Source organism: Elgaria multicarinata, chromosome 8 (assembly GCF_023053635.1).
Source record: "Elgaria multicarinata webbii isolate HBS135686 ecotype San Diego chromosome 8, rElgMul1.1.pri, whole genome shotgun sequence".
NCBI lineage: Eukaryota > Metazoa > Chordata > Lepidosauria > Squamata > Anguidae > Elgaria > Elgaria multicarinata.
The window spans coordinates 22319531-22332016 of record NC_086178.1 but is presented as its reverse complement, the minus strand read 5'-3'; the positions used below and the strand labels follow the sequence as shown (position 1 = coordinate 22332016).

Here is a 12486-nt window from a genome sequence, read left to right as displayed (position 1 = left end):
AAGAAAGACCCACAGTTTGATTCCCCAAACTCAGCAGTGTAATAACAACAGCCTAAATAACATATATGCTTTAAGTAGAATTAACATTGCAGCTTCTATTCCCCACCCAAAACTTCAGTCTCCAGCTGCCTAACCTTAAAACTGAGATCATAAACACCCTCCACTTTATTCTGTCTCCATGGTAACCAGCCACAACCACTCGCATTATACCCCCTCCCTCTTCCAGGATCATTCAACAGACCTTATGGGCATTACATAGGATAAAATGGGCCCCCAAAAATCACATTTGAAAGAAAAACTACATGGCACATACTAGACATTCTCCCTGACCTTAGACAACAAACAGTTCCCCCCACCCCACAAAAAAAATAAAGCTGTATAAATGAAGAAATCAGCTCATATATTTTTTACCTCAACAAAGTCTATGGAAAGAAAACAGACAATACCTGTCAAACTACTGGAGGTCCCTTGTCAAATTTTTAACTCCTATAAATACGCTTTTTACTCTTTCTACCTCAGAATCAGCACAGATAAGCCAACCTCTCCTATACTGCCAAGTTTCAGATCAATCCTCTGAGACAAGTATAAGCCGAAGAACCTACTGCCCCTTTAATATCTGGTTAGTATGTGGAATGTGATTCCTCTTACTCACCCTTAACATAGGGCCACACGTATTATTATTATTTATTTATTTATTTATTTATTTATATAGCACCAACAATGTACTTGGTGCTGTACAGTATGTACAAATAAAACAGCAACAATATCCTGCCAGAGGCTTACAATCTGAAATCACATTAAAACATATGAGGGGGAGAGGTTGCACAAAGACAGAATAAGGGAATAATTGAAGCATTGTGAACATTATGGCCTTATAATAAATAAGAAACTGGAAGGGGGAATTAATATTTGGGCTGCCCTGAACCACATACCCACATGGGATGCTACAAGATGTCCTAGCACCATGTACATTGATGGTGCTATATAAATAAATAAATAAATAAATAAATAATAATAATAGCATTGCCCCCCAATCCAGTGTTTCAGTTTAGTGCAACACTGGCAAGGGTACTGCCCACCATGTTATCATGATAATATGTTATCACTGGGCTTCATTGGAAAGCTCTTGACATGCAGATTTCATGAATTACAACAGTTTTCATCATAATTCAAAGTTGGGAGTTTCTTTATGTCCATAAAGCTTTTTTGTTTTAAGAACTAGGCTATCTTCTATAACACTGTATTATAAAGGGTTTTTTTAACAATAAAAATTGTCAAGTATAATTAAACATAATTAATTGCAAATTGGTACAAAATGAAATATGGACACAAAAAAGTGTCTTTATAAACACAGGTGCAGGCTAAAGTACACTGAGATGCCAGTAACATATCGCTTGTAAATAATTCATGAAGGGATTAAGCAGCACCTACAGTTAAAATTAACCCAAAGTTTAGTTATTGCTCAGAAAGGAAGTCCCTGGCTGTTAAATTTAACATTTAAAAATATCTGTAAGCCTTTAGATAAGTTAAACCTTTTGTTAAATTGGATTTTTCTCCATGAACCATGTTTACAGGGAACCAGCTTGTTGCAATAATAGCCAATATTCATATAAATATATAAGTTGGTGTACATCCCAGAATAAACTTTGAGCCACCTCAAATTATACATTTACATACATACAATTATACATACAATTATACACAATCAGGAGGCTGTCTCGTCTGAAACACCGTCAAATTTTGTCGAACCCTGTGCGTTGTTTCAACACCAGACACTGTCAACCAAACACTTTGCCATTATACACAGGTAGCATATGTTACACACACACACACACACTGTGAGCTACAGAGAACTAAATATTGCAATCTGCAGAAAGTACTGTAGAGGTCTAATGGAGGCTTCTCACCTTGGATAGCTCCTTTAGAGTTCTGACTGGTTGAAACCCAGAGTGGATTTACTGCCCCACTGACATTGGAGCCACCAGCCTCCACTGGAAGTTATGCAAGTTCACATATATTTATTTTGTCTGTTTTTTTCTGCTTCTGCTAATCATGGGGTGGGACAGGGGAACAGAGCTACTGAATAATATAGCTGTGGCTTCATAGTGACCTTTCGTTAGTGAGATTTTTTTTTGTTAATGGCCCAGTTTGAGTGTATGTGTGGGGGGTATGTTTCCTCAATGACAGCTAACAGCCGGGCAGTATTTGAAGATCTCTCTTGACTGTTAGCTATCAGAGTTTTGAGATGATGACACATTCACTCCGCCTAATGTAATGTGTAAATCAGGGGTGCAGAACCTCAGGCAGGGGGATCAAATCCCTCTGGGGTCCTCCAGTTGGCTCTATCCTCTTTCACTGCTTGTTGATCTTTCATTGGTTTCCTAACTTTTGCACATTTTTTCATTCTATAAGGTTGAAATGCTTCTCGTAAGGCTTAGTTATGTGGGGGGGGGGGGAGAGCTTCGAGCTAGAACATGCTAGTATTTTTGGTATTTTGGCTCCACCCTTTTTGCTTTTCATCCCACCCACTACTAGAATGCATTCCATGAGAGCTTCTCTAAAACTGAATTCGGCCCTCAGGCTGAAAGAGGTTCTACATGGAGTGTGCATGCGTGCACATGCATGTGCATAGCAACAAAAGCTATTTGGGGACAGACAGGGATATGGATGGAACAAGAGAAAGAGAGCTGAGAGTACTTGAAGGCTGAAAGCATCTTATTTATTTATTTTATTTCTATACTGCCCAATAGCCAAAGGTCTCTGGGCAGTTCACAAAAATTAAAACCATAAGAACAGCATAAAATATTTATTTACTGATTTATTTCATTTCTTTTCATTTCTATACCGCCCAATAGCCGAAGCTCTCTGGGCGGTTCGCAAAAATTAAAACCATGAAGAGCATAATAAAACAACCAACAATTTAAAAACACAAATACAAAATACAATATATAATATAAAAAGCACAACCAGGATAAAACCACACAGCAAAAATTGATATAGGTTAAAATATGAGATTAAAACAGCAGAGTTTAAATTTAAGTTAAATTAGGTGTTAAAATACTGAGAAAATAAAAAGGTCTTCAGCTGGCGACGAAAGGAAAACAATGTAGGCGCCAAGCGAACCTCTCTGGCTAGCTCGTTCCACAGCTGGGGTGCCACAGCAGAGAAAGCCCTCCTCCTAGTAGCCACCTGCCTCACTTCCTTTGGCAGGGGCTCACGGAGAAGGACCATAAAAGCTTAAAACCACAATACAAAAGAACAACCAGAATAAAACCAAGCAGCAATGCAGAGATTTAAAATAGCAAAGTTAAAAGACCAGGATAGCAAATTGCTAAAATACTGGGGAAATTAGAAGTTCTTCACCTGATGCGGGAAAGAGTACAATGTGAGTACCAGGCGAACCTCTCTAGGGAGCTTATTCCCACAGCCGGGGTGACACAGCAGAAAAAGCCCTCGTCCTGGTAGCCATCTTGGGCTGTATGCATCTCTCTCTGGGGATCTGATGTGAGGTAGCTGTGGCCTGTCAGGAGAGAACAGACTGCTTGCTTGCTTCTCTTCTACTTGTATATTTGTCAATATTCATAGGCCATGCTTTAATAAACATTCTCAGAGCAGCTTATAGAACAAAGACAAAAATTAAAAACAACAGCAGAAAGACTAATACAATAAAAGTGTATGCAGCATTGAAACATCCTCCAAATTTATATTTATATTTATTTATTTATTTATTAAATTGATATACCGCCCCATAGCCGAAGCTCAGAAACAAAGAGCAGAGAATCAAACGTAAGAGCTAAAACTGATTGAAGAGGTATAGCAAGATTTAAAAGGTAGCAAGGCAGGAGAAAAGGTTTTTCCGTGGTACCAAAAACAACAACATTAAAGTCAACACAAACAAGCCTCCTTGGGGAGAGAAATCCACAACTGGGTGCAAGTACAGAAAAGGAATGTTCATTCATAGCCACCTGCTACGTGTCACCTGGTTATAGCACCCAAAGAAAGGGCTCCCATAGTGATCTCAGGATGTGGGATCATGTGGGAAGAGGCAATGTTTAGGTACCATAAGCCATGAAGATCCTTGAAGGTCAAATCCAACACGTCGTACTGGGTCTGGAAATGAACAGAGAGCCAGTACAGATGACAAATTACTGGCATAATGTGTAGCAATCTTGCTACCATATCCTATACCAACTGAAATTTTCAGACCACATCCATTAGAGGATAAGCAAGCTCCTCCAGAACAGGTTGGACGCCACTTACTTGGGCAGGTATTACAAAAATGGCATCAGTCTCCAGTGCTTTCTTCTCCAAAGGAAACCCAAACCAGGACATCACTATTCTTGTTCTTTGTCTCTCTTTGGAAAACCTGGGTCTGTTCAGAAGACACCTTAAACCCTGATGGTTAAGGCTTTTGGTTAAGCAGTAGGATTTAAGGTGTTCTGTGCAATGTGTTTTGCTAAACCCTGCTCACTCACTAATCACAGTGGGAACGTCTGCAGGAGGGTTAGCAGCTGTAAATGTGGGTTAAAGTGTTGTATGCGGTAGCATGGCTTGTGGTTAGTGCTAACCCCAGAGAACCACACTTTTGTTAACCACAGAGCCTGAAGTGTCTTCTGAACAGGCCCAATATCATCCAAAAATCTTTCTTTGGTTAAGCTAATTAGATTAGCTTCTTCTTTTACTTCAGATTTAGAAGAGGTTAAGCAAAAGCAAGTTCTGATTGCTCAAAGATTTTAGGCATCAAATGTTCAAAATCTTTGGAATAAGCCATTTTTAGACTATTTTTCTGTATAGCTTGTAATAGTTTCTGGCTATGTTGAGCAGCTGAGAGCAGATCCATAAATCCAGAATGGTATACTCAAGAAACAGTTGGGATTTATCAGTGAAAATGCTTAAGTCCATAATCACAGTATTTGGTTTTGTTTAAGGAAGCCTGCACAATTCTCCAAATTTTTACTTTCTTCTTCCTTTTTTGTAGTCAAAACTAGGTATACAATGCTTAGTCTCTCCAAGAGCTCCTTCATTACAGCAATAAATGCCTGCCACTCTAAAGTATTTGACACCATTGTGGGAAATGACTATGTGGAAAAGGGCAATGTGCCAATGATACTGGAAGAAATAACAGATGAAGGTGAAAAGGAAATAAATGAAGAAGTGGTAGATGGAGAACCAAAAGAAGAGGTTCTTGTGCCGGTGCAAATCACAGACCGAATCTTTTTCCTGGATTTAGCCAACAAGAGGCTGACAACCATCCCAAGCGAGGTTTTTAAACTAGAAGACCTGGAAGAGGTACATCTGGAAAGAAATATGATTGAGAGCATCCCAGAAAGTATCTATCAACTGAAGAATGTAAAAGTTCTTTATCTGAATAAGAACAACATACAAAACATATGTGAAAAAGTTGGAGAACTAAAATGTCTTCACAGCTTGGATTTGAGCATGAATCCACTCTATCACAGTTCACTGAATATCATCAGTAAATTGAGGGCACTTCGTCAGCTCAGGTTATATGATGTAAACCTGAATGAATTTCCAGTGGAAATCTGCAAACACCTCCATCATTTGGAGTTGCTTGGACTGTCGACAAATAATCTAAGTTGCCTTCCTAAAGAAATAGTCAATTTGACCAAACTTAAAGAAATTTATCTAAAGGGGAACAGATTTGAAAATTTTCCCCAGGAACTTTGTCATCTCTATAATCTGGAGATAATTGATCTAGAAAAGAATAGTCTGAGCCTTATTCCTGAAGAGATTTGCTCCCTGGAAAGTTTAACCCAGTTCTTCATTGCATATAACAACCTGACTTCTGTCCCCGATACGCTGAGTAAGTGCACGAAACTATCTGTTCTTGATTTGTCCAGAAACCATCTGCACAAACTTCCTCGAAGTTTGAAGGAACTGATAGAAATGAAGGAATTTGGTTTGTCTGGGAACGCCCTGGCAAATTTTCCACGCCAGATTCGCCGCTGGAGGTCACTCATTGTGGTTTACATGAAAAATTGTGCACTGCAGACGGTGCATCCTTCTTTTGCCAAGCTAACCAGTATGATCTTATTAGATCTAAGTGAAAATCTTCTGGAGGAGTTTCCAAGAGAGATTTGTGCAATGGAACATCTGGAGGTGCTGTGCCTGGATGACAATCTGATATATGAGGTATGGATCAGTAGTGTAAGTACAGTAACTTAAAGTTCAATTAAAGTCCACCTAATAATGTAAGGACTTTTTTAAAACACACACACACACACACACAAAAACCCTGTTGGGGTCAAACTACACATGATGGCAGCAGACTAATGTTTTTTTAAAGAAGTCACAAATAAAATACTAGCAGTGGGAATGAAAATACAGAAGGGATGCACACATGTGTGGGGTGTGTGTGTGCTGAATCCTCCTGTTTGCCACTCCTCCATGCCCCCCCCCCAGCTGCTTTTCTTCTAGCTGTGCTGACATCCAGTATTAAGAGACTAATGGTGCCATCAGGACAGGATTTGGGGCAGATGAATGAACAGGAGGAGCCCCAAATGCAGCAGGGCTAACCAGAGATATAGTGGAACCAGGGCTCACTGGGATGCAGCACCAGCACTTTTTTAACAGCAGGGATGCTGATGTCATCTTCCTGCCCCCCTCAGAATTCCATATTCCCTCTGAGTTTAGCTGCATTCCTCACAATACCTGGGGTGGGTGGGGGAAATGAATTTTCCTAGCAACAATATATTGTTCCCTGTTTTAAATACAAAGCTCTTTGGGGGGGTGTCCTGGTCTTGAATGTGCAATTAAGACCCATTAGCTTTACAAAAGATCTGGTCCTGAAGGAGATGAAGGGCTCCATCACACGTGGGAAAACACACTCCCTACCGTCGCTTCTCTGCTCCTGGTTTCGTTGCTCAGTTACTTCCTGTTTCAAAACAGGAAGTAAACAACGAGCACAAGGCCCATTCAGTCAGGCGTTCTAATCACGCTGCTTCTCCTGCACACACAGCAGGAGAGAGCAGCAACTTCCGGTTTAAAAAACATTTCGGACTTTCTGTGGTTTTTCTTGTGGTTCAAGGAAGGACAGAAGGGGTAGAAGGCACAGTAGGGCTCATCGGATGGAGCCCAAAAACTGCTAGAACTGGTTTATTGATATGGATCAAGTGCTACTTGCATTTTTGGACTCTTTGGGGACGTGGCTATAGGAGGTGTCCCAATAAGCGCCTGTATGTCAGAATGTATCACTACACCACCAGAGCTACCTTACCATATTTTGATAGTGATCTCAGTTCCAGCCTTTATATAGTGAAAACAGCACCATCTAAACACAATTTGCAGTAATTTACCCTTTTTTAGAGAAAAAAAATGCTTGCCTGCCTGTTGCATGCATGTGTGTGAATGGGAATGGAATGGAGTCTCTGGAATCTTGAACAATAGCACTGTACACTTCTTCATTTTGTTGCAGGTCCCACTTGTCCTAAAGCAAGTTTGGGATATGTCAGATCTGGGGATTGTACCCTGTTATGTGCAGTTCATTGTTAGTATTCCCTTTGACTTGTCGCTGAGTGTTGTAATGGGGACAATATGTCCATTTTTCAAAATTCCTATTTTGAAAAACTGTCAAGGTACCTCCAGAGGTGTACAGACTTTCTCAACTGAAATGCCTCAGTCTGACCAGCAACAAGTTCCTCTGGTTCCCTGAAGAAATATTTCGTGTTGGATCACTTGAGAGACTCTACCTGGGACAAGACAAGGGAATCAAACTTATAGAGTTGCCAGAAAACATCAGGCAGTTACAGGTAAGAATATGAGCAAGGCTTGGATCTCAGCAGTAGTTCTCCCTGGTGGCCCAAAGAAGTATGTCTGTGTGCATACAAAAATGAACATAGATCGTACGGCTTGCAGGCTTAAAATGGCAGCAATATCGCAAAGGAAAAGGAAAAGACCACTATTACAAAGGTGTGTGCCCAACAAAACGATAAAACCCTACACATTTCAGGGATCTGCTTTGACTTGTATTTCATATTACAGTGGATGGATGCCTCGTCTTGCTTGGTGACACACTGACCGATGAAGATAGCAAATTAATTTGACTATTTCCTGGTGATACAAAGACCTGCAATCTGGATACAGATAATCCAAATAATTCATATTTATAGGGGGTAAAAATAAGTGAACATGGTATACATTTGTACAAAAGAGAGGGCCTTTTCTGGAGGCCTGACTGTAAAATCCCCTCCCCAAAGAGGTTTGACTGGTGTCGACATTACAATCTCAGGTGAAGACACTTTTAATTAGCCTAAGCATTTTAAATTATCATGTTTTCCTCAGTCTGTTTTATAGTCTTATTAGTTTTGTTCTTTGTGTAAAGGTTGTTTTATTGTATCTGGTACGAATAATTTTATTTATGCCTTTTGTACACCACCCTGGCATTTGTTTGGAGGAACAGGAGGCTCCTCTCCCTCAAAATGGGGAATTAGACTTGTATCCTGAAATGTTTAGCCACTCCCACATGAGCTAGGGAGTTGAGGGTTTTATTTTATTTTAAGAAGTCCATAATTTCTTAGACGGCACCAGGTTGGAAAAGGCCATTCTAATAAGTTAGTAAAGCTTGGATGTTGTCCATTCATATTCATCATCAGGTAACTGAACCACCTGTATAAGTCCTCTAAGGATTGTTAAAACATCTCTTGCTTGACAACTATTCTGAAGTCTCGAGGGCATCTAAAACACAAGGCTGCAGGCCTGGGCTGAAGGGTCAGCACTGTCAGATAGAGGCTGATGGCTTGAATGTTTAGGAGGGCCCTCCGCCAACCCAAAGTAATGGCTACAGCCGTCCAGGACCAACGCTTCTCTCAGGGTGATTGTGGCTAGTGCCCCCACATTTTTTTAAGTTCCCCACAATGCCTCTGGGGACCTGACACTGGCTCAGAGGTCACTCTTATCCTTTCCCCATGCTTCAGGTGGACTGGTCACCTTTAAAAAAGAAAAGAAAAAAAGAGCTGTGCTTCGATGTTTATTCATTATTCTTCCTTTTCCTTATTAAAAAGTAGCCAAATAAATACATTTGAAAACTGCTCTGGGGATTACAAAAGGAGTAGTGATGGTGTCATCAGCACTAGCCAATCAGCATTTTCAGTGGCTGGTTTTCCCCACTCATATTGATCCTCTCTCAAAAACTGCAAGAAATGCATTTTCAGAATTCAACCTGGGAGAGATAAAAACATAACTCCATGGCTCTAGAAAGGGTGGGTGGGTGGGTGGAGGTTATATATTACTTCACAGTCAGATAATCTGAAGATTTGAGTAGCTGAGATCCAGTCATTGGAGTATGTCTATACACACGAATATCCACATGCACACATGTGTATTTTTCTTCCAGAATCTGAAAGAACTGTACCTTGAGAACAACTGTTTGGAGTATCTTCCACCCTCCATAGGCTTACTGAATAGCCTGGAAATACTTGACTGCCACAATAACTTTCTTATAGAGCTGCCGGATTCCATATGCAACCTACAAGGTAAAAAGGAGATAGCCTCCACAAAGAGTTCTTATCTAAAACTTCCTAGCCAAGAGTTCCTCCAGTCAGCCTGATGTAACATCCTTCAGCTCCCAGGTTTTGTTTTCTCAAAGCTGTATTCTCTGGATAAATTATGGAAATAGGGGCAAGGATATTCTTAATTTGCATAAATTAGGCTCCTCCTCCTGCATCACATCTAGCTTGACTCTGAGTCAACAGTTTCCCTGAAACCTGCTGTCCTCTCAGAAAGTGGAAGGGAGCTAATACACTCCATAACGCCCAGCTAAATTTTCACCCCTCTCAGTATACGTGTTGGGAACTAACGACCTAGGGAGTCTGCAAGCTACTTGATGCTTAAGAAGCCTATTCTTCCTTTCATTTATCTGTTACATTTATATCCTGCCTTTTCCTCAAAGGAGCCCAAGGCACCATACTTAATCCTCCTCCTCTCCATTTTATCCTCACAACAACCACCCTGTGAGATAAGTTAGGCTGGGTGTCAGTGACTGGTCCAAAGTCACCCAGTGAGCTTCATGGCTGAGTGGGGACTTGAATCCAGATCTCCCCAGTCTAACACTCCAACCACTACTCCACACTGGCTCTCCTATTCTTGAGGATTACCATCCATTTTTTAAAGTCCTAGGTAATTTGGCAGTTACAATTTAAAGCAACAACCTTTAGCTTAGAAATAAACATTAAATGGTTGTGGCCTACAGAGCATTTTACTTTTATGATTCTGTGTGTCTAGGCTTGCAAAACCTGCTAGTTCATAACAATCAGTTATTTCAAGTCCCAGAGAAATTGGATAGCCTAGAGAAGCTGCAGGTTATTTCGCTTGAAGGGAACCCGATGATGGACCCGCCAGTAGAAGTTTTTCAGCAAGGGCTGCCAGCCATATGGAAGTACTTACAATACGCAAGACACCGGAAAGCCCAGGCAATAAAGGTACACACCAGAAAAAGAGCAGCACAAGAAACATGCCATGCGATTTACTGACCATTTGATGAAACAGTTGGTAGCCCATATCATTTTAAATAGTGGGGCTCTGCCAGAAGACGTTTTGCTAGATGTTGCTAGGTATGTTGATATGGCATGGTATTGCAGGGGAGTGGGGGAAGTGGAGAGCAAAACAGATTCAACATTACCAAACGCAGTGTGAGGAAGGAACAGTTATGGTCTAGTAGCAGAGGGTTCTGCCCTGAGCTTGACAAATAGCCTAGAATTTGGCAAATAATTGCAGCATCCTGGAGAGCTCTTAAGTGAACCACTCACTCTGATAAAATCACTCTGAATTGAAGCATTTTATTCCTCCAGGACCAGTTCACTTCTCCCAAGCTCTTCCCCTTCCCTGAAGGGTGGAGGGCTTTAAAGGGACAGGCCTCTAGCTTGGAGCCTCACACCCCTGGTTAATTTTCTCAATATGAGGGATGGTTCCTCAGGCTAGGGGGTTGCAGGCTCATTGGTTACTGATGCTAAAGGTGCCACTTTGGGCTTGGGGGATGGATTAGGGGCTGCATGTGTAGCCAGAAACTCTGGACTGGTCATGATGTTTTGGGATCTGGCCTGCATGTGTAACCAGAAACTTTGACTGTGGTCCTGCTGTTGCTACTGCTCAGGCTGGCCCCTCCTCAGTAAAGTCAGAGTCTAAGGCTGCTGCCCAGGATTGGGATCATGACGACAAGGTATGGAGCTACAGCTTTAAACATTTGAATTAAAATGTCGGCAAGGCAAGAGGTGGGTCAAGGGGGAGATGGACACACAGGGTTTTCCCCCCTCTCATTTTGAAAGGGAGAGGTTTGGGGGCTCACAACTGCTTTGGAGCCACGATATCTGTCCTTGAAAGAAGCTATGCATCTTAATTCTTAGGGGCAAGCAATATGTTATGTTTATAATGGGTTGTGAATGTCATTTTCAAAGAGCATACTTAGGGTCTCCATTTTTATTTTGAAGGAAAAGCAGCTGTACAGCCTTGTTCTGGTGCTGTGCTCCCAATCCAAAATTGAGGCCAGTGCCATTTCCCCTCTGAAAATCTTCCATTTCTCCATTTTCAGAGAATTATTTTTGGCAGGAAACCAGTGCAGGTCCCCAATCCAAACTGGGAGAAAGGTGTTGGAGCGGGGGCCCACAGCGGCTTTTCCTTCAAAATAAAAATATCCGTGTATGCTTGCTTTTAAAAATCGTAAGAAACATAACATGTAGTTTGACCCTACTTGTGTGGGAAAAGGCTGCGGTTGCACATGCTTAGAGGTATGCTTATGTCTGTTTGTTTAAACAAGAAGACATGAGGACTGATACAAAGCAGTGATGTTACACGGCAGTGGTGGTGAAAGGAGGATTAAAGCTTGGAAGAGTTATAATTTCTACAAGAGATTTTTGTCTACATCACTGACCAAGCTCTTTTTCAGAGAAGAAAGCGGGAGCATAGAATATATCACTCCTCAAAACACCTAAAATTTGAAGAAAAACAACGTTTAACTATTTTAATGTTCATTGGGCTTCCCCCCCTCCAGGTCCAGGCTTGGTGGCGTGGTCTAATGGTGCGCAAAGGGATTGGAGTCTATGCGGAGCTCCTAAAAATGATCAAGAAAGTCAAGAAAGAGAAGAAAGAGAAGAAGGCCAAGGAGAAAGACAAAGGAAAGGGGAAAGACAAAGGAAAGGGAAAAGACAAGGGGAAAGACAAGGGGAAAGGCAAGAAGAAATAGTTCTGTTCCATGGAACCATAAAGGGCATTTTGAAAGCATGGATGGAAAAGAGCCAGGGAAATAAACGCACAAACACCAAAATTTATCAAAACAAATAATCATTTTTACAGACTTAGAGAATATTTTTCTAGAACTCAAGCCACAAACTCCTGATGATAGTCCAGCAAGGAAAGTCTTGCATTCTTGCAAAGGAATCTCAGAAGCCAGAGGAGGGGCTGAGTGGGATTTCCACCAATCAGTGGGAGGGGCTTCATTATCCCTCCCTCTCCACATCTTGCAGAGAAAGAATCATA

General features: G+C 41.2%; 1 protein-coding gene across 1 annotated transcript; it reads left to right on the top strand.

Annotated features, from left to right (window-relative positions):
• The first annotated feature begins 4995 nt into the window (after positions 1-4995).
• LRRIQ4 (leucine rich repeats and IQ motif containing 4) lies at positions 4996-12193 on the top strand. Its single transcript, XM_063131921.1, has 5 exons — positions 4996-6153; positions 7596-7769; positions 9353-9491; positions 10240-10436; positions 12002-12193. The coding sequence occupies exons 1-5, from the start codon at positions 4996-4998 to the stop codon at positions 12191-12193; spliced, it is 1860 nt and encodes a 619-aa protein (XP_062987991.1).
• The last annotated feature ends 293 nt before the right edge of the window (positions 12194-12486 follow it).